The 23,534-nt window shown below is 43.3% G+C and overlaps 1 protein-coding gene across 1 annotated transcript; it reads left to right on the top strand.

Moving 5' to 3' along the window:
- Window positions 1-3,366: 3,366 nt before the first annotated feature.
- HRG (histidine rich glycoprotein) lies at window positions 3,367-22,163 on the top strand. The gene is made up of 7 exons (XM_060767425.2): window positions 3,367-3,667; window positions 5,745-5,855; window positions 8,845-8,926; window positions 11,323-11,489; window positions 14,431-14,544; window positions 16,682-16,771; window positions 21,210-22,163. The coding sequence occupies exons 1-7, from the start codon at window positions 3,464-3,466 to the stop codon at window positions 22,038-22,040; spliced, it is 1,599 nt and encodes a 532-aa protein (XP_060623408.2). The 5' UTR covers window positions 3,367-3,463; the 3' UTR covers window positions 22,041-22,163.
- The last annotated feature ends 1,371 nt before the right edge of the window (window positions 22,164-23,534 follow it).

Here is a 23,534-nt window from a genome sequence, read left to right as displayed (position 1 = left end):
TATCTATGCAAAGAAGGTTCAGAAGCCTTCTAGCCTTCTTTCCTACTTTTGTTGCCTTTTGGTTTTTGGCTTTGAACAGGCCTGGTGCTCTAGATGAAGGATGGGCAAAATGCATGTGTCGTCTCACCAACACAAAATGGACACCCACAGGGATGTTCTTCTGGTTAGGAGATCATGGGGCTTTGCAAACTCTCACAGCATGTTGAAAACATCTGCTACTGACATATCCCCTGAATAAGTTACTGATGGTTAGATGGTTGGTTGTCCCCTGACAGCAAGTCCAGTCGTGTCCGACTCTGGGGGTTGGTGCTCATCTCCATTTCTAAGCCAAAGAGCCAGCGTTGTCCATAGACATCTCCAAGGTCATGTGGCCAGCATGACTGCATGCCAGATCAGTACCTATTGATCTACTCACATTTGCATGTTTTCGAACTGCTAGGTTGGCAGAAGTTGGGGCTGACAGCGGAAGCTTACGCCGCTCCCCGGAGTCCAACCTGCGACCTTTCGGTCAACAAGTTGAGCAGCTCAGTGCTTTAACCCACTGTGCCACCAGGAGCTCCTCTGTGTGTAAGTAATGGAAATCCTGGAGACTTTTGAGACCGAAATTGCCAAAATCTCTAGTCAGTTGCCTATTTGGTTGCAAGGTTCCGGAGATACAGTCCAAAAAAATACATTTCCAAGATTGTTGCATTTCCAAGAGTGAATTCCACAGGTGAGGGGCCACCACCGAGAAGGCCCTGCTCCTCGTCCCCACTAGCCTCACTTGTGATAGAGGTGGGGTCGAGAGCAGGACCTCCCCAGATGATCTCAGATTCCAAGGTGGTTCGTAGAGGGAGATGCGTTTGGACAGGTACGCCGGACCGGAGCCGTATAGGGTTTTGTAGGTCAAAACCAGCACTTTGAATTGTGCTCGGAACTGGATCGGCAGCCAGTGGAGCTGACATAGCAGAGGGGTGGTATGCTCTCTGTATGACGCTCCGGTGAGTAATCTGGCTGCCGCCCGCTGGACTAACTGAAGTTTCCGAACAGTCTTCAAAGGCAACCCCACGTAGAGTGCGTTGCAGCAATCTATTTGGGATGTAACGAGAGCGTGGACCACCGTGGACAGATCTGGCTTCCCAAGGTACGGGCTGGATCTTCTTTAGTTCCAATGTCTGGACTGGATTGCCTGCTTTGCCCACCTTTGGAAGTTTTCTTCACAAAACTAAGGACTAGAAAACTGAATGCATTTGGTTCTCCAGATTTGCAGGTTTGATTTTTATGGATGTCTTTATTCAGAGGTTGTCTCTAAGATCTCTAGGTCCTCCAGTGAGACCCTATTGGAGGTTGGTCATGGAATCATGGTGGAGAAACTAGAGATTCCTGGAGAGGTGTTCTCTCAGGTAAGAAAGTAAAAAACTGGGCGACTTGGAAGGCGCTGAACAGACTGCACTCTGGCACCACGAGATGCAGAGCCAATCTCAAGAAATGGGGCTACAAAGTGGAATCCACGACATGCGAGTGTGGAGAAGAGCAAACCACTGACCACCTGCTGCATTGCAACCTGAGCCCTGCCACATGCACAATGGAGGACCTTCTTGCAGCAACACCAGAGGCACTCCAAGTGGCCAGATACTGGTCAAAAGACATTTAATCAACTACCAAGCTTGCAAATTTTGTGTTTTGTCTGTCTGTTTGTTTGTTTGTTTGTTTTGTTAAAAATGTAATACAAATGTCTGGTTGCTCCTGACATGATAAATAAAGGTAAGAAAGTATCAGTTTTTTAAATTTTTTTCACTTTGACAGGGTTCCTGTGCCCCTAATTCCAATGAATGTGGATGGTTGACTGTATATTTTTATTTTAAAATTGGATTTTGATAGTATTATCGATTTATTTGCTGGGACATAGACAATTAAGTCACTACTGTGCATGCCAGCCAATTACACTACGGGTCCTGTCCCGTCCCCCCGTCCCCCAGTGGGCCTATGCATCAACATAAGTAAACTCTCATTTAACTGGCATCTGCAGATATTAGTAGATGCCAATCTGTTCTCGTGGTGCCAGAACAGACTGCGCTCTGGCACCACGAGATGCAGAGCCAATCTCAAGAAATGGGGCTACAAAGTGGAATCCACCACATGCGAGCGTGGAGAAGAGCAAACCACTGACCACCTGCTGCAATGCACCCTGAGCCCTGCCACATGCACAATAGAGGACCTTCTTGAGGCAACACCAGAGGCACTCCAAGTGTCCAGATACTGGTCAAAGGACATTTAATCAACTACCAAGCTTGCAAATTCTGTGTTCTGTATGTCTGTCTGTTTGTTTTTGTTAAACATGTAATACAAATGTCTGGTTGCTGATGACATGATAAATATAGTAGATGCCAGATAAATGTAGTTCTGGTTTCTGGTCAATTACTATTAAAATAGGCCTAAATAATTCTATACCCGATACTCATAATCATCATAGGTGATCCGTCATTGTCGACACTGATTGTCTTCCAAGGATAGAGTCTTGGCAATGGGTCGTTAAGTGACTGTAGAGACCTATTCTGGATCTGTATGGTACTGTCCCATAAACTCTGTATTGCTTCGATCTTAACATTGAAACACAATCAGAGGATTAAGACATATATAGACAAACTTAATTTGACACAGTTTTATTATAAAGACAGCTTTGTAGTTTATTTTAATTTTACTCCAAGTATTATTTCTTCATTTTTTTGCTGGTTGCTTGAATTACATTTAACTGAGGTCCCTTCCACACAGGTGTATAAAATCCACATTGAACTAGATTGTATCTCAGTGTGGACTTAGATAATCCAGTTCAAAGCAGATATTGTTGATTATCTGCCTTGATATTCTGGGTTTTGCATGTGTGTCTGTGGGTGTGTGTCAGGAGCGACTTGGAAAACTACAAGTCACTTCTGGTGTGAGAGAATTGGTCATCTGCAAGGATGTTGCCCAGGGGACGCCCGGATGTTTTGCCATCCTTTTGGGAGGCTTCTCTCATGTCCCCGCATGGGGAGCTGGAGCTGACAGAGGGAGCTCACCGGCGCTCTCCCCGGATTCGAACCTCTGACCTGTGGGTCTTCAGTCCTGCTGGCACAAGGGTTTAACCCATTGCACCAATATTCTGGGTTATATGGCTGTGTAGAAGAGTCCTGAGAGTCTATTGTATCTACTTCTTCTAACACTTTGTCCACCTGATTATTTCAGCCCAGTTACAAGTTGTTCTTTTTTTGCAACTAATTTGGGTTTCTTTTCTCCCCTGCTTGCTCCATAAATCATTCATTCATTGTTTGCCATTCTTAAAGATCAAGGAAAAGGGTTTTGGTTACAGTGATGCAATTCTCTGTTTAAAAAAAACAGCACTGTCCTCTCGAATATCAACCTGTGTGTTTCTGGGAGGGTTTTCCTTCTGTTGACTCGACAGAGCAGGGCAGAAGGCAGAGAGGGCAGTCTGCGGTGCAGAGCCCCAATGGAGCTGCTAGCGGTGGCAGTGTTTGTTGTGGGGCTAATCTGCTGTCACACCGAGAGCCCACCTGCCTTAGCACCTGCTGATTGCAATGACGCCCAGGTAGAAAAAGATGCAGCCGTGGCTCTTGACCTGATCAACAAGCATCGCAGGCATGGATACATCTTCACTCTCCTACGGGTTGCTGATGCTCATGTGCAACAGTTGGTAAGTAGAATCACTGGGACTGACTCAAGAGTGTGTTCATATTCCAGGAGGGAATCATTAATTTAACAGAGACCATCCACACTGTAGAATTATAGCAGTTAGACCAGGAATGGGCCAACTTTGGCCCTCCAGGTGTTTTGGATTTCAACTCTCACAATTCCTAACAGCCGGTAGGCTGTTAGGAATTGTGGGAGTTGAAGTCCAAAACACCTGGAGGGCCAAAGTTGGCCCATGCCTACTTGAATTCCTATGCAAACCTCTCTGATAGAGAAGGATAAATATCTCACAATCTCCACATCTCATTTTCATCACGTTCAATAATGGAAGTTTATGTAGTTTCAAACTGCTATAATTCTCCAGTGCGGATACAGTCAAAGACTTCTTATTGGACCACTTCCACAAAGCTCAATTTATTCATCCTTTGGAGAAATTTTAACTAAGTGCATTCATGTTTACACAATATTTATATTGTATGGCAAAGGAGCAGCCAAACCTTCTTGCTACAGCCCAACTGGCTACTGTTCCATTATTGGGCACAATTCAAAGACTGGTTATGAGCTACAAAACCTTATACTGCTTGGTCGGGTTATCTAAAAGACTGCATATGATCCTGTTCATCATATGAGAGTTTCTCCTCTCCATCCCACCACCTTCACAGTTATCTCTGGTGGAAACACAGGAGAGGGCCTTCTTGGTGGTTGCTCCCAGGCTCTGGGAGGTCCTTCCTTAAAAGGTTAGATTCGAGCTGTCCTTGCTCTCATTCCTAGGCAGGTAAAGGCCTTTGTGTATTATCTGGCCTTGGAGAGCAGGATGCTTAAAGGGAAATAGATTAACTAAATAAATATAATCATTGCCATTGAAACCTGTGACCTTCCAGATGATATTGGACTGTATCTCCCAACAAGTCTGACAATGCAACATGTTGTCCAGGGCTGATGGGAACTGGAGTCCAAAAGCACCTGGAAGTTCAAATGTTCACCAGATCTGATACAGGGATTTCACTGTGAAAAACACTAAAACATATTATTATTGATACGTAGGCTTCCTGTGGAGTTTACTATAGTTATAATGCCCTTAGACATTTCACAGTGTGGACTTGCTAAGAATCAATGATACATTTTGGTCCAAAAAGAAGAATGTATTTAAATGCTTGAGGCTATTCCAGATATTCCAGAAGTACATCCTCTTTCCCATCCAAAAAACAAAAACAAAACCTTAATGAATGAATCAGAACAATACAAGGGGATGGCATGTGCTTAGTGACCATTGTAAAAAACAGAAACAAGAAGGACACGAAGAACAATGGAGCATCCAAAATGGAGAAGGCTAGGTAGTATTGTTTCAGTTAATATTGACTTCATGTTTATGGGGTTTTTTTCCACATCAGAAGCAACTTGAGAAACTGCAAAAGAACTGGAAGGACTGCTGACCAAAAGGTCAGCGGTTCAAATCTGGGAAGCGGAGTGAGTTCCCAGCTGTCAGCTCCACCTTCCCATGCGGGGCCATGAGAGAAGCCGTCCACAGGATAGTAAAATATTCATGCATCCCCTGGCCAGCATCCTTGCAGAAGGCCAATTCTCTCACACCAGAAGCGACTTGCAGTTTCCAATTTATGGTGATCCTAAAGTGAACCTATGATGGAGTTTTCTTGGCAAGATTGTTCAAGTGGGGAAATCCCATTGCTTTCCTTGGAGACTGGGAGAATCTGGCTTGCCCAAGATCACCCAGTGAGAGTCCATGGCCAAGCAGAGTGTTGTTGGTGCTAGAAATCCTCATTGGATGTTAGCCCTTCTATATCTCATCTTACAGAAATATCCACGAGTCTCCAGTGTTTAATTTCTAACAAAACTAAATAGTAAATACATTTGGAAACTCCTAAAATGTCTCTCAGTCTTGATGTGTGTGTTATTTATCTGAATACTCGCTTTAGGAAAATGTTTCTTTCTTCATCTTGGCAGAATGGGGTTGGACTGGATGGCCCATGAGGTCTCTCCCAACTCTTTGATTCTATGATCTCAAATGCCTGTGGAAGCATGAGTGAACCTGCTGCATTTTCTTCTCCTTTCTCCCATTTCAGGAAAACGCATCCATGGTCTACTTCACTCTTGATGTACTGGATACTGAATGTCCCATAGTGTCTGGGAAACACTGGTCATCTTGTGGAGACCGGCGGTTCTACCGCAACACGGCAAGTAATTGTGTCTCTGGGGCTCCCATTGATGTTCTCCCAGTAGCTTTCACAATAAGGGGCAAGACACATTTAATGCAGCAAACATCATGTTCAATTTGTCATTAAGAATACAGCAATGAGTGATCACATTGGGTGTTTACCTATAGTGTCCTCCAGGCGTTGATGGACTGCATCTTCAGCATTCCTCCACATTAGCTAAGCTGGCTATGCAGTCCAACAACATATGGAGGGCCCCATAACTCCCATCCCAACCTATTGCATACTCTTTTCATCTCACTTTTTCCAGACTTGAGAAATTACTTTTAAAGACTTCCTTGTTTCTATGAATCATCATAGCATTTTCAAAGTACAGTAGACTCTCAGTTACATAATTACTTTTGAAATGTAGACCTTCATCCTGCTCAGTGGGTTAAAGCACCGAGCTGCTGAGCTTGTTGATTGAAAGGTCGCAGGTTCGATTCCGGGGAGCGGCGTGAGCTTCCGCTGTCAGTCCTAGCTTCTGCCAACCTAGCAGTTCGAAAACATGCAAATGTGAGTAGATCAATAGGTACCGCTCCGGCGGGAAGGTAACGGCGCTCCATGCAGTCATGCCGGCCACATGACCTTGGAGGTGTCTACGGACAACGCTGGCTCTTCGGCTTAGAAATGGAGATGAGCACCACACCCCAGAGTCAGACATGACTGGACTTAATGTCAGGGGACTACCTTTACCTTTTAAACTGTATTTACTGCCTTGTAATTCACAGTTATTGATGTAAATGACCAAATGTGACCTCAAGAACTTGCCTCTTAAGTTAAGAGTGCCTCAATCAAGAAGTTTCCAAAGCATTGCAATCGGGGGCTTGGGAAATTATCATAGAATCACAGATTTGGAAGATACCCCCCCCCCCCCGGACCATATTATCCTACCCCCTTCTGCCATGCAGGAAGACACCATCAAAGCACCCTGTATAGATGGTCATCCAAACTCTGCTTTAAAAATTCCAGGAAAGGAGACCTCACTAGACTCCGAGGCAGCATATTCCACTGCCAAACAATTCTTACCATCAGGAAGTTTCTTCCAATCTTTAGGTGGAATCCATTGCTGTGTCACAGTCTCCACAGCAGCAGAAAACAAGCTTGCCCCCTCCACTGTCACAATCTCCATAGAAGCAGTCTCCCCTCCTCAGTTTGACATTCTTTCAAATATTAAACATGGCTATCATATCTCCAAAGACTTGATTATTTTGGTAGCCCTTCTCTGAACTTGTCAATAGCCTTCTTGAATTTCAGAAGTGGACATGGGGTTATTCCAGGTGAGGTCTGACCAAAGCAGAAGAGAGTGGGACCATGACTTCCCTCAATCCTGACACTAGACAGCCTAAAATTGCATTGGCTTTTTAAGCTGCTGCATCACACTCTTGACTCACACCCAGTCTACTAAGACTCCTAGATACCTTTCACATGGACTGTTTTCAAGCCAGGCATCACCCATCCTATATCTGTGTCTGCAGATCACAGGACATGTTGAGAAAAGCAGCTGTAGCATGATCCCAAGGGCTCTCTTGTTTGTATGCATCTCACCATTAAGAGAGCATTGCAGTTCATAATGTCCAAATGTCTGGTCTACTGTGCCTCATGAACTCTTCATCTGGGGCATTGTCTGGCTTCACAAGGATGTTTGTGTTGGGTGCTGGCAACTTCTCAAATTGTTGCAGAACTGAAGGCATACAGAGTGCCTTGTTTTCATTCACACCATCCACATGTGAAGGTTGGCTTAGACATCGGAAGCCTATACACTTGTATATTCACCTGCTGCTGAGTGAATCATGCCTACCTCTTTAAAATGCATGAATATGGGATTAGGAACAAAATGAGTTCAGATTTGTAAAATAGAATTTCAAAGTCTTGTAATACTTTGAATTTAACAAATGTTGATGGAGATACTGTTGGGAAGTTACATTGCCATAAACCAATGTGAAATAATGGAAAGTTGAAATGAGCCCATTGTGCGATGTTCTTAATTCTCAGGAGGGGAGCAGAAGCAGAGCTGTGCAACTGGGACCATTGCATAACAGGAGCAAGCAGTAAAACCACTTGGAAAATTGTCCTACTGTACACTGTGTCCCATTGCACAATGTGTCCTGATATGCAGCACATTGCAACGCACAACAAGGCCTACACTAAAGATGTCAAATTGCTGCTGCCAGACTCACATGGCAGGCCCAGATATCTTGGCCCCAATTCATTTAGACCTTTCTAGGTCAATGTCAGCACCTTGAATTGAGCTCAGAAGCAAACTGAAAGCCAATGCAGTTCTGGGAAGACCAATGTCAAATGGCACAGGTGTCAAACGCAAGGCCCACGGACCAAATCCATCCTGCCATGTCATTTTATGTGGGCTGTGAGTCTTTCAATGCCAGAGCAACATAGTGACATTTATACAGTCTTACAATTACAAAATGGCATGAATGATGGTGGCCATGTCTGCCTTCCCCAAGAAAGGGTCCAGCTGGCACACCACTCAATGTAGATGGACCATGTTCCCAGCCACTACTGGGTCCAAGTTATGACCTGATCTTTCAGAGGGAATGCAACCCCATTCAGAATAGGTTATGATCCCAATTGCAGCTATTCTGTCTTGTCTGGATTAAGCCTAAGTTTATTCATAGGCACCCAGTCCTTTACTGCATCCAGACAACTATGTTAGGCCTTGTTGGCATCAGTTATAAAGGAGATATAGAACTGGGTATCGTCAGCATCCCCTGACATCATGCTATTGTTGGCATGCCAACACAAAATCAGGGTGGCTCCATTGCCCTAGACAGGTGATGCAAATATTGCAGAAATAGCAGCTAGTGATGGGCTTTGTCTATCAATAGTGGGAGATATCATGGCAGTGGAATGCATGTGACATTATGAGCTTCAATGCCAGTTTTTCCTCCTTCTGGAACAAAGTTCTTTGTACAGTTTAAAAGACAGGTTCTTCTTCTTTTGTATTCTCTAGGAGTTCGGACAATGTAAAGCTGTTCTTCGTATACATGAATTTCACAAGAAACTGTATGGATACAACTGCACCATGAGCCCAGGTATAGCTAACATGTTAATGCTCAGGAGGAGCGCAAACACAATTAGAAAGAAGAATCACTGCCATTTAGAATAGGAATGTGAACCCTTCAGATAAGACTGGAGTACAGTCGGGGGTGGCTCAACCCATTATGCAAAGTAAGCATTTGCAGTATAATTGATTTTGCCCAGGGGGAAAATAGACCTTGACATATACGAGTTATAGTTACTGGGATGTATAGTTCACCTACAATCAAAGAGCATTCTGAACTCCACCAATGATGGAATTGAACCAAATATGGCACACAGAACTCCCACAACGAACAGAAAATATATATCAGTGATTGGTTGGGGTGGGGGGTGGGGGCAAAATACTGTTTGCTTACCGTTGAAAATTACCTAGGGCCGCCTCTGAGTACAGTTCCCATCATTCTGCACCATTGGCTGTTCTGGGTTAGAATGCTGTGGGTTGTAGCCCAACACCTTCTGGTTCCCTTTTCTCATTGTCATCATATGTGCAATCTTCTTTTCTTTGCTAATCTCCAGGACAGCCAATTCAGCCATATCTTTTAAAAATGTTGACACTGTTTGTAAACAAATCTTCTCAAACTCAGTGGTTTTTAGATGCTCTGCATGATATCTCTCATCATTACCATATATACTGCCCTAACTTATGCCTTAAGTCAATTACAATAGCCCTGCTTTGTATACGAGCTCACTGAATGCAGTTTCAGTTATATGCAAAGAGCTTTGAATACCTTAAAATCATGAAAGAAGACCTGTTATCTCTAGGTATTGCCAAAGCTCACCATGGCTGAGAGTGCAAACTGAGGCAGGCATCCTGTTAAGGAATTAGAATAAATCAGAGTTACACTATTGCAAATCACTTTTTGGGTGGCTGTAGAGCAGTGGTTCTCAACCTGGGGTCCCCAGATGTTTTTGGCCTACAACTCCCAGAAATCCCAGCCAGTTTACCAGCTGTCAGGATTTCTGGGAGTTGAAGGCCAAAAACATCTGGGGACCCAGGTTGAGAACCACTGCTGTAGAGGTTGTAATTCTCTTCCAACTGCTCAACGGCCAAAATCCCTTCTGCTCCCAAAAGCCCACCTTGCAAGCAGTGCATTTCCTCACATCACACAGACATGTTTTTGTTCTTGGAGAATTAGGGAATCGACAGAGACACATCCAGATATTTCCCAAAGACCCCTAGAAGTTTCTGCCAATGCCCTTTGCAGTATATCCATCTACAAGAAAGCATCTGGACACATTCCTATTTATTTAGTTATTTACAGCATTTAGATCCCACCCTTCTCACTCTGAAGGGGACTCAGGGCAGATCACAGAACACATACACGGCAAACATTCAATGCCATTAAACAGACAGGACAGACAATAGACTGAGATATTATCTCGGCATTTCCCCACAATGTCGGCGTCCTGGAGGTTGTGCTCAATTTCAATCACAGGGAGGTGCTGTCGCTACATCCTCTATGACAAAGATCACAGACTTCCCCCTTCCTTTGATTGTCAGCATTTTCCTGGTATTTCTTTCATGGTGCCATAAAATACCTCCCTGCTTTTTTTTTTTTTTTTTTTTGTCGTGTCAGAAGCGACTTGAGAAACTGCAAGTAACCTCTGGTGTGAGAGAATTGGCCATCTGCAAGGACGTTGCCCAGGGGACGCCTGGATGTTTTGGTGTTTTTACCATCCTTGTGGGAGGCTTCTCTCATGTCCCTGCATGAGGAGCTGGAGCTGATAGAGGGAGCTCATCTGCGCTCTCCCCAGATTCGAACCTGCGACCTGTCGGTCTTCAATCCTGCCAGCACAGGGGTTTAACCCACTGCGCCACCGGGGGCTCCTACTACCTCCCTGCTTAAGTGGTGCCTAATTTTTCTACTCACAGCTCACAGCTGTTTTTAAACTGCTTAGGTGGACAGTAAGCTGGGCTGAAGGTCAGGTACTCACCCCGACCGTGGCTTCGAACTGCCAACCTTTTGATTGGTAAGATATATTGCTGATGATGATTAACCAGCTGTGCTAAAGCCCAGCCCTAGCTGATACACTACAACCACCATCCAGATACATGAAAGTTGCCATTTGGGAAGGCCCACACTGCTTACAAGATGAATTCTGGAACAAACTATCAAATGGATTAAACAATGTAAATGAAAATTGGCAACCTGGAACATAAGTAAATGGTCGTTTATTGTACAAATGTAAAGGACAATGCTGGATCACTCTTGTAACTGCAAACTTTAGAATTTTTAACATTTTGAGTTAAATCTTTGAAACAGAAGCCAAAGCCTGAACACATTGGTTCTAGCTCTTGTTTATGTGTAAAAAACCAGCAGGCTTCTACCTTTGTGTGTGCCTTCAAGCCAGAGGGGTGAAAATGTTGATAACGGTATGCTTTTCACAGTTCCATCACAACTATATGAATGCAAGGACTGCCCAGTGAGAATTACAGTCTTAGAAGATGCAGAAAATTACAGAGAAGAAGCCCAAAAGTTATTGGAGAAATACAATGAGGACAGCAATCAAACACACTACTTCAAGCTGGAGAAAGTCCAAAAGATTTTTATGGCAGTAAGTATCAGTGTTATTATCCAATGTAATATGTGAGATACTAGTTGAAATTTCATACATGTTTTTCACAGGCCAGGGCATCATCCCAACTATGGATGGCTTCATGTAATAGTAATATTACATCAATGCTGGTCATTGAACGAAATCAAATATTCATTCATTCATACATGGAACTTCCCAAGCTCTTGGCTTGCTTGCTTGCTTTCTTTCTTGTATTTGTATACCACCCTTCTCAGCCCTCAGATGGTTCAAGGCCTTCCAACAAATAGTACATCCTTTTTCCTATTAGGAGAAACTTCACCAGCTGGTAAAGGTAGCTGGCATCATGTCAGGAATAAGTTTCCACTATGCATGCATATGTCCTTTTCTGGACACTGTGTGGGTTGGCATTCTCTTCCTCCCTCCATAGCAAACAACACCAGCTTCCAACTTACTGAATTAGCCTTTGAAAAGGAAACACGTGGCTTTGTGAGGAGCAGGAGGATGAGATAAACATCGCTCTCTAGCCAGATATGAAATTATGACAATTGTATTGAGATCTGTCAGGACCCTTCAAAGGTCTTCAATGGCTATTTGATCAGCTGAGGCAGTATAGGACTCACTTTAGTGCACATCTTCATGCAGGATTAAATGCTATATAATACTGCATGTTCTGTCGTGCGCTGGGCCTGTAACAGCTGTACTTTTCTATAGGATGTATACTTTAAGCCCAGCGGGAAGCCAGGGTGCCTCAAAGAGAGGTTCTCAGGGATTTTTCTGAAGTAATGGTCTTTAGAGTCTTTGATGATACAACAAAGTCTTTATTAGGGAACAAACAACAAATCTTCAATGGTTCAAACAACACTTCAAGGCTTTCTTAGTCTAGTCCTCAATGGACTGGTACCTGACTTTAATTAACTGTACTTTCTCTGTAGGAAAAAAAACCCTATTTAACCTCTCCCAGGCAGTTTACTATCTATGCCTCATCGGTGTGGGTCCTACTACCGATTCCAAATGCATCTGGGTATCGGGTAGACCTACCAGCTGAGGCTTGTAGATATTTCAGATGGAGTTCCGTGGATCTGTAGTGCTGTCCTCCCTCAGAGAATTCTTTGAAAATCTCAGGGTTGTTTTCCCTCTGATTGCTGTGAGACTGAGAGGCTGTGAGCTCTCAGCCAGAGCCTTGGGACCTTTTCCCTGGAATTTCTGTTTCCCCGGATGTTCTTGAGAAAAGAAGCTTTTCTACGGGACGAGCTGGTCTACGTCCTATAGTTTAGCTTCCTTATGAGAGACTGACCAAAAAATGGCTCCTTTCCTGCCCAGAGCCCTGAACAAGGGGCGGAAACAAAGCTTAATTATGGTGGACAGGAGGCCTGCCCTGTGACTGCAAACAGATAACAGAAAGAAAATAAAGCTGAAGCTCCTGGTGCAGCCATACCAGCACACTGCAGCATGTGTGTTTGGGAGAGGATAAAGGTTCAGGAAATCTTAGAAGACAGGAAAGCTTAGAGAAGACAATGATGCTGGGGAAAATGGAAGGCGAAAGGAAGAGAGGCCAACCAAGGGCAAGATGGATGGATGATATCCTTGAAGTGACTGACTTTACCTTGAAGGAGCTGGGGGTGGTGACGGCTGACAGGGAGCTCTGGTGTGGGCTGGTCCATGATGTCACAAAGAGACAGAAGCGACTGAACAAATGAACAACAACAACAAAAATACATATTAAAGGCACTATTTTGTAAATAGCATGGACACCTAAGGGGGAAAAAAAAACCTCAGAGAGAAAAAGGGTTGGGTTCATCAGACATGATAATGAGAAAGGCTTCCACCATGGGATGCAGGTAGAGTCAGGAAACATCTTAGCTGTTGCGAGCAAATGCTGACAACAAGGTCAGTGTTCCCTTTGACTGGAACTGAGAACAAGGTCAGTGTTCCCTTTGAATAAAACTACTTTCTAGCAGGAGCTGTGTGCTCAAGATTAAGGCTAACAGAAAAATAGTCTAGGAGAAAGGATGAAGAAAAGCAAGGAAGGAGGGTTTATATCCCTTACAGCATATGAAGAAAGCAAAGAGTAGGTCTGTGGGGCTCAGAAGAGGAGGAAGGAAGCTACCTTAAATCTCAGTATCGCGGGTATAGATGATGATGATGAGTCCCCTTGGGGAGATAAAGCAGAATATAAATAAAGTTATTTATTTATGCAAAGGCATTCAGTTATGGATGGCCATATCATGTCAATAGCTATAATCCTGTCAGCATCTCACACAATAGAAGTAATGGGATCCATGTTGCTTTGTCTATGAACCTTTTTAGAAGTGTGTGGAAATGTGGGGATCTTGCATGTGATGAAGCCAGAGGTGTCATGAAGACACACAGCAACACTGACAAAGTTGATGAGGCTTTCCCTGTTATCCCCTTTCTTATCAAGAAAGATTAAGCTTACCAGTGTGTATTAGAATACTGCCAAAATTTCAGCATTATTAACAAATATATTCCTAGAGTATATTGGCAGTGGAGCCCCCGGTGGCACAGTGGGTTAAACCGCTGAGCTGCTGAACTTGCTGACCAAAAGGTTGGTGGTTCAAATCTGGGGAGTGGGGTGAGCTCTCCTGTTAGCCCTAGCTTCTGCCATCCTAGAAATTTGAAAACATGCAAGTGTGGGTAGATCAATAGGTACCGCTCCGGCAGGAAGGTAATGGAGCTCCATGCAGTTATGCCAGCTACATGACTTGGAGGTGTCTATGGCTCTTCCGCTTAGAAATGGAGATGAGCACCACCCCCAGAATCAGACATGACTGGACTTAATGTTAAGGGGAAACCTTTGCTTTTATTGAGAGTAACCATGTTGGTTGAGCTGCTTACATTTTCTCTGTGGCCTTTGTCAAATACAACAACCAAGGTGAGCCTTGATATATCAGTTATTTTTGCTGATGCTCTTGATTTTCTCTTTTCCTGCCCTATACAGATCGGCAGTCGTACAGCATATACCATTGAATTTACTATAAGGGAAACCAGCTGCCTTCGAACCACAGCGGCAAAACAGGTGTCAGAATGTGAATTTCTACATGGCCGAGATGCGGTAAGTAGAGAGCTAAGGAGGTCTGAGGGTTAGTTACAAATAACTAAGTATTGTCTCCTGAACCAACCCCTAAACCTACCTTAACAAGCAGCAGCTGCACCAAACAGTAAAGATCTGTTCTCCTAGCAATCGGGACTCGGTGGAATGATGTTTCCAACCTCATCCTGTCAGCAATCTGAGGTGTGGCAATAAATTGGTCAGGGGTCCTACTTCTGATTGCTGGCAGGAGGAGCTGAAGACATCATCCTGCTGCATCTTGATCATAGAATCATAAAATCAAAGAGTTGGAAGAGACCTCATGGGCCATCCAGTCCAACCCCTGCCAAGAAGGAGGAATGTTGCATTCAAATCACCCCTGACAGATGGCCATCCAGCCATCTGTTTAAAAGCTTCCAAAGAAGGAGCCTCCACCACACTCCGGGGCAGAGAGTTCCACTGCTGAACGGCTCTCACAGTCAGGAAGTTCTTCCTCGTGTTCAGATGGAATCTCCTCTCTTGTAGTTTGAAGCCATTGTTCCGCGTCCTAGTCTCCAAGGAAGCAGAAAACAAGCTTGCTCCCTCCTCCCTGTGGCTTCCTCTCACATATTTATACATGGCTATCATATCTCCTCTCAGCCTTCTCTTCTTCAGGCTAAACATGCCCAGCTCCTTAAGCCGCTCCTCATAGGGCTTGTTCTCCAGACCCTTGATCATTTTAGTCACCCTCCTGGTAGAACACACTCCCATTTTTTGTTGCAGCTGCTGGTCAGTTGAGGGAGCATTTACAATTGTGCTAATAGCGATACAATAATGAATACTAGGCCTGGGTAACAACGGAAAAATTTGTTTCTAAAATCGATTTGTATTTGGGGGGTTTTTTTGTTTCGATATTTAAAATAATTACAAAATTTTCCTTTAAAAAAGTTCGATATTTACGAAATTTCGTAAATGGTAAAAAATTAACGAATCGATTTCCGAAACAATAATGAATCGATTCGTTAATGGCGGACGCGACCGCGAAATACGCTAAAAAACCTCCAAAACCTTCTGAAGCTTCCCTCTCCCTCTGTTGTTGACTGTTGGTGTGATATTATAATTTTTTTTCACTAATTAAACCATAAAACTGGCCCAGACATGCGGAAATAATAACGAAACGACCTCAAAACAATAACGAAACGAATACAATATCGAAATACGAAGCATTTACAAAACGTTTTTGAAAATTCGTTTTTTTTAAATAATTGCTCCAGAATGGTTCGTTATCGTTTTGTAATTGAAAAAATTAACGAATTATTAACGAATTACGAATTAACGAAACGAAACCGCCCAGCCCTAATGAATACACAGGTTACTGACTATTACTGAATATGAAACAGCTAGAGATCCCTATCACTGGGTTTCAAATCTGTAGGATGTCAGTCGCTATGCATACATCTAAGAGTGTATCTACACTTTTGAACTAATGCAGTGTGACACCACTTTAACTGCCATGGTTCAATGCTGTGGCATCCCACAAATTGAAGTTTGGTGAAGCGCCAGCAGAGAAGGCTGAAGGACCTAGTAAAACTGCCATTCCCACAATTCCATAGTGTTGAGCCTTATCAGTTAATGTGGTATCAAACTACATTAATTCCACAATGTAGATGCATCGTGAGTTTTATCTCATCCATTATCAGCAACAATTTGGTGAACAAAGTTATGGAATGGTTACATTGACCATTTAATATAGCTTGGAGTCACTTCAGAAATGTGGCAGCTATTTCAAACAGGCCACAAAAGCATGCTTGCAGAGTGCTTTAAGCTTCTGATTTGCAGTACTAGCAGACTTGGACTGATGATTGCAAAAGAGTGCTTCAGAAGGATGAGGAAAGAACATCAGGAAAGACCCAACTGCCAGGAAAGGAACCAAAGGACCTTCCGGGACCAGAAATGTTTAATGATTAAACTTCCTGCAATTTGAGCTGTTTATCTTCTCCTGGGACATGATATACACATAACCACGTACAACCATAATACAAATATTTGTGTAAGCCTTGTTGATGAAATTTTGAAATAAGTAATCTGGTTTCTCCTGGGAAAAGTATCTTCGGCACCCCATCTAGTGGCACCTATGGTTGGTTCACAAATATATGTTACTTTTCCCCCTTTTTCTCTGCAGCATGTGGGATTCTGCAAAGGAAGATTAATTAAAGACACGACTGACCCCCAGGAAGTTGAACTAAACTCTTGTGAAATCTACGATATTCCTGTAAGTGACAATCCCCATTTCCCCCTTTCTGACATGGCTGTAAAGTTTGTGAATGTTAGCAAGCAGCAAATACAAATTACTACACCTGGGGGTCGGGACCCCTGAGGGGGTCGCGAGGAGGTGTCAAAGGGGTCGCCAAAGACCACCAGAAAACACAGTATTTTCTGTTGGTCATGGAGGTTCTGTGTGGGAAGTTTGGCCCAGTTCAATTGCTGGTAGGGTTCAGAATGCTCTTTGATTGTAGGTGAACTATAAATCCCAACAACTACAACTCCCAAATGTCAAGGTTTATTTTCCCCAAACTCCCCCTGTGTTCATATTTGGGCATATTGAGAATTCGTGCCAAGTTTGGTCCAGATCCATCATTGTTTGAGTCCACAGTACTCTGTGGATGTAGGTGAACTACAACTCCCAAAACTCAAGGTCAATGCCCACCAAACCCTTCCAGTATTTTTTGTTGGTCATGGGAGTTCTGTGTGCCAAGTTTGATTCAATTCCGTTGTTGGTGGAATTCAGAATGCTCTTTGATTGTAGGTGAACTATAAATCCCAGCAACTACAACTCCCATATGTCAAGGTCTATTTTGCCCAAACTCCGCCAGTGTTCATATTTGGGCATATTGAGAATTCATGCCAAGTTTGGTCCAGATCCATCATTGTTTGAGTCCACAATGCTCTGTGGATGTAGGTGAACTACAACTCCCAAAACTCAAGGTCAATGCCCACCAAACCCTTCCAGTATTTTTTGTTGGTCATTGCATTTCTGTGTGCCAAGTTTGATTCAATTCCATTGTTGGTGGAATTCAGAATGCTCTTTGATTGTAGGTGAACTATAAATCCCAGCAACTACAACTCCCAAATGACAAAAACAATCCACCCCCAATCCCACCAATATTCAAATTTGGGTGTATTTGGTATTTATGCCAAATTTGGTCCAGTGAATGAAAATACATCGTGCATCTCAGATATTTGCATTACAATTCATAACAGTAGCCAAATTACAATTATGAAGTTGCAACAAAAATAATTTTATGTTTAGGGGGTCACCTCAACATGAGGAAGGGTATTAAGGGGTCGTGGCATTAGGAAAGTTGAGAAACACTGTACTACACCCAACATGGTCTCTCCCATTTCAAAAGCAATTTGCAGTTTAGCATTAAAAAAAGCAAAAAGATCATGAGGGGCTTATTTTCAGCACTTAACAATGTTCAAATGACTGGTCGTGTAACAATACTCACCAGTAGAAGCCAAATTGTAACTATAGTTCTAAATTATTTCCTCCAAACCACTGTGCTAATGTGTGCTTCAAAGGGACGAAGCAGTCGCAAAGGACCCAACCAAAGGTCTCTCTAATCCAGAGTCTATTTATATAGTGTTCAGCTCAGTGCCTGTGGAAAACCCAGAAGCAGGATCTGAAGGCAATAGGGTTCTCCTCATGTTCCCCAACAAATGATATACTGATATAGTTTTAGAAATGATTATGTCCACTGTGAGTAGTACCTTCACACTTTCATAGAATCATAGAATCAAAGAGTTGGAAGAGACCTCATGGGCCATCCAGTCCAACCCCCTGCCAAGAAGCAGGAATATTGCATTCAAAGCACCCTGACAGATGGCCATCCAGCCCCTGTTTAAAAGCTTCCAAAGAAGGAGCCTCCACCACACTCCGGGGCAGAGAGTTCCACTGCTGAACGGCTCTCACAGTCAGGAAGTTCTTCCTCGTGTTCAGATGGAATCTCCTTTCTTGTAGTTTGAAGCCATTGTTCCGCATCCTAGTCTCCAGGGAAGCAGAAAACAAGCTTGCTCCCTCCTCCCTGTGGCTTCCTCTCACATATTTATACATGGCTATCATATCTCCTCTCAGCCTTCTCTTCTTCAGGCTAAACATGCCCAGCTCCTTAAGCCGCTCCTCATACGGCTTGTTCTCCAGACCCTTGATCATTTTAGTCGCTCTCCTCTGGACACATTCCAGCTTGTCAATATCTCTCTTGAATTGTGGTGCCCAGAATTGGACACAATATTCCAGGTGTGGTCTAACCAAAGTGGAATAAAGGGGTAGATTTTACATTAACATCTTTACTGTCTTCGACACAGAACTCAATAAAGACATAGTCCTTTCGGTCATACCACTTCGCAGAAGCAGGCTGCATGGCAAACGGCGTTAACAGGATCTAGACACTATGCTCCTATTAATGCAGGCCAAAATCCCATTGGCTTTTTTTGCTGCCACATCACATTGTTGGATGATTCTGATATGCATTGTTGTCAGAGTTTATGAACCAAAGGTCCAGACATCATTTCAGATGGGCCGGCGTAAAATTCTAAAACAGCCCTTGTTCCCCACACTTGCCACAACCCCATTTTAATATCCCCGCAATCAGGCCTTAAAGAAAAGCTTTTATTTTTGTTAGGAAAGATACATTTTCTGCCACTGTGAATTCACACCATGGCACACACATGGATAATTTTTAAATCATACTCCAGATAACAAAACACTCACTTTTTACTATTTCTGTTTTGGATAATATTCATGACAACTATAACATAATAAGATAATTTTTACAGTAGCATAATATGAAATGTATAAATAAGTTAGATCCACTGTGTGGGAATGGGGTGAATGGATTATCATCATTGTTGTTGTTCATTCGTTCAGTCGTCTCCGACTCTTTGTGACTTCATGGACCAGCCCACGCCAGAGCTCCCTGTCGGCCGTCACCACCCCCAGCTCCTTCAAGGTCAGTCCAGTCGCTTCAAGGATGCCATCCATCCATCTTGCCCTTGGTCGGCCCCTCTTCCTTTTGCCTTCCACTTTCCCCAGCATCATTGTCTTCTCTAGGCTTTGCTGTCTCCTCATAATGTGGCCAGAGTACTTCAACTTTGTCTCTAGTATCTTTCCCTCCAATAAGCAGTCGGGCTTTATTTCCTGGAGGATGGATTGGTTGGATCTTCTCGCAGTCCACGGCACTCTCAGAACTTTCCTCCAGCACCACAGCTCAAAAGCATCTATCTTCCTTCTCTCAGCCTTCCCTAAGGTCCAGCTCTCACATCCGTAGGTTACTACAGGGAATACCATGGCTTTATCATCATATGAAACAAAAATACACCGCAGTAGAATAAATCCCATGCTGCTGCTATCCCAAACATAGATTCCTATTGTGCAGTGGTTCTCAATGTGGGGTCCCCAGATTTTTTTGGCTTACAACTCCCAGAAATCCCAGCCAGTTTACCAGCTGTTAGGTTTTCTGGGAGTTGAAGGCCAAAAACATCTGGGGACTCCAGGTTGAGAACCACTGCTATTGTGCCATGAATTAGTGACCCTGGCTCTTATAGTGCTTTGTCATTCCAAATAGCTGACCCTTCATTTTGCTTATAAAGAAGCTACACTGTGATTGATCATATGATATAGAATAACAAAGATTCAAATATCTCTAATACTATAAGCTTAGCTATACAAGCAGGTCTATATTCTAGAGACTTGGACAGCAATTCATTTTTTAGAACGCTGCTTGTTCTTTTATACCACTACTTCTGATTGGTTCCAACCAATATCACAAGAATGGGACAATGAGTGCATAGATTACAGAGGACATAGACTCCCATGAAATATCATCAAGCCTGACTTATAATTTAGCTTCCCATCCCCCCCCCTCACCACCACCACCACCACCACCACCACTACTACTACCATAGCATTGGGATTTTAGCATTGGCTGCATCTCCAGGCTTCACTAAGCCATAGCTCAGTGGTTCTCAACCAGTGCTTCCCCAGGTATTTTGGCCTACAACTCCCAGAAATCCCAGCCAGTTTACCAGCTGTTCAGATTTCTGGGAGTTGAAAGCCAAAACATCTGGGGATCCACAGGTTATACCACTTTCAGCACACTATACATATTTCAGGGTACTTCTATAGAGACAGCTGTTCAGGCTAAGAAAGAAGGGCAAACAGCAACCAAGTGGAAACACTTGTAGTCATGATGATGATCCAGAGATTCGTTGGTACAGGAATGAGGCCAGGAGCCAAAAGGAATTAAAGTAAAAAAAGACCATGAAATTGGGAAAGGTTTGAACTCCTGTACTGATAAACACAACAGTCCTGTAAGGCAAAGGTACTAGCTCCCCATCTCATCCATGCTTGGGTGTGGCTACTACTAACCAATACAAAATGTGTGATATAAGCATGCTTCAGAAACACAGGAAAAGCAGAGAATAGTGTTCACAAGTGGTGCATACAAAGGACCTCCCAGGAACACTGTTTGGAGTAAACTCTACGCATAACAGTAGATCATAGTTCAAAGACTAAGAAGTATAGCAGCTGCCTTCAATGCAAAAGCTAATTAGATATATGGATAAGGTGAAGTAAAGATACTTTGTGAAGTAACTCAGTTTTTCTTTGTTTCTCACTCTCGTGTGTGCTCCTTTGAATTGTGTATGGATAGTATGGCAGGCATCATTTCCATCATCATATCCACAATGACTCAAGAGAGCATCATCATTGTAATGTCTCTGAACATGAATGCAGACCTCCTCACCACCATCACCATCCTCCTCCTCACCGCCACCATCACCATCATCATCCTCACCACCACCGTCCTCACCACCACCACGGTCATCGGCATAAATGTCCACCGCCTTCTCACCATGATCACCATGGCCCTAGAGGGCCCAAAGACCATCACAATTCTTCTGAACCGAGTGAAGGACAACAGGGGTTACATCCACCTCCTTGGCCTCATCACCCTCCTCCACCTGTTGGTGGCCCACATCATTTTCCTCCTAGTAGATATCCCTCACCTCCTCTTGGGCCTCCTCCTCCTCCTCCTCCCAGACCTCCTTGCCCTCCTGGCATATCTTGTGAACATCGACCACCACCACCACCGCCACCACACTGGTTTCATAGACATGGGCATCGGCGTGATCACGAATGTAATGACAACTCAGGTGAACAAGGAAGAGGATCTCGAGAAGATCATGATTCATCCAGACACCACCATCCTTTCCATCACCATACCAGTGATCCCATCTTTTACATTCCAGTTTTGAGTCAACATGATGTTCTCCAAGCTCCTGGTGCAGATTTTCTTAGCCTTCCACAGCATCCACATGGAAGGCCCAAGAGGCCTCATTTCCCAGGAAAACATATACATGATGTAGCAGCTATTCATCCTTTTCCAGAAATTCTTTCAGAATCAAAATCTTGCCCAGGGAAGACCAAACTTGATCCACCTGCAGGATTGTTGTCACTATATCCAGCACGATCTACCCAATGAAATGCATTGCCTTCAAATAGAAATGCCTGTAATTCCATAAAGAGATGGTTCCATTGACATTAGGCACATGGTACAGTTCCCACAAACTATAAAATAGAAAATAAAGTCTTTATGTCAACAAAATACTATGAGTGTGTTTATTTTGCGGGAAGGAAAATACATTTCATAATATGCCTGAGTTGCAAATCCTGTTTGGTTTAGTAATCTCTGTTTTGTCTGTTAGAACCAGACTACATTGAGGGTGAGAGTAGCCAGATCTAACCTTAGATGCCTAGGCCTCTAGGTTAAGTGATTGGAAGGTGATGTTGGTAGAACAACAAGAGTTGTAAGTATATATAACACTTATTTACTGAGGCTACACCCAAGGAGTGGCTCCAATCAAGCCAGAGAGCTCGGAAAATATTCCTTTTGGACTGTAACTCTCAAAATCCTCAAACCAGAAAATAGAATCATAGAGTTGGAAGAGACCTCATGGGCCATCCAGTCCAACCCCATTCTGCCAAGAAGCAGGAAATCGCAGGTATCTTTTCTAGAGTAATCCAGAAAGATCAAACTGCTTTCAAGTTGAAAGACCCAATGTTTATTCCATAGGAGTGGAAGTCGGTACATTTAATTCAAGATTGATTCTACAATAATAGGTAGCGGCTTTCCATGGTTTCAGTCAGAACAAAAGTCTTCTCATTTTTAGGTGGAGATGCTAGAGGATGAACCTGGGACCTTCTGCCTGCATAGCAGATTGTTTTCTCCTGTGCTTCTCAGGCCTTTTCCTTTCTGTCCCTTAGGGTATACTAAGAATGACTGCAGTTTGGCACCAATTTAACCGCCATGGCTTAAGGCTATGAAATCCTTGGGATCTGTAGTTTGGTGAATCATCAGCACTCTTTAGCAGAGAAGGCTGAAGACCTTGTAAAACTGCAGTTCTCATGATTCCATAGCAATGGTGTCAAACCTCATTTTTCTACTGTGCTGATGCACCATTAGTCTGGCCATTCCAAAATCTAAGCACAAGATTTCTAACTTTTGACCATATATTTCCTGATATTACTCCTACATTTATGCACAGCATACAAATTAATAACATAATGATCGCAATCATTGTTTAATATGCCTCACTTCTGCCTGAGAAGGAAAAGGCCTGGGAAGCACAGGAGAAAACAATCTGCTATGCAGGCAGAAGGTCCCAGGTTCATTCTCTATCAACTCCACCTCAAAATTTATTTATTTTTTAATTTACTTTACTTGTATACCGCTCTTCTCAGCCATTTGGTGACTCAGAGCGGTTAACAACCAATATCAGCAATACAGTACAAAATCATAATAATTTAAAACAGTAATATCAATCAATTAACATCAACATCAATACAGCAGTACAGAAAACAACAATCCATCACGTCTCATCAATAGAATCAGCATCCAATCTCGTTGTCCATTAATCCATATTCCAGTAATCAATCAATTGTGCTGCTTAGTTGAAAGCCTGAGAAGTGAGAAATG

The sequence above is a fragment of the Anolis sagrei genome, chromosome 3 (genome assembly GCF_037176765.1).
Source record: "Anolis sagrei isolate rAnoSag1 chromosome 3, rAnoSag1.mat, whole genome shotgun sequence".
Classification (NCBI taxonomy): domain Eukaryota; kingdom Metazoa; phylum Chordata; class Lepidosauria; order Squamata; family Dactyloidae; genus Anolis; species Anolis sagrei.
This window is presented reverse-complemented; position numbering and strand designations above follow the sequence as displayed.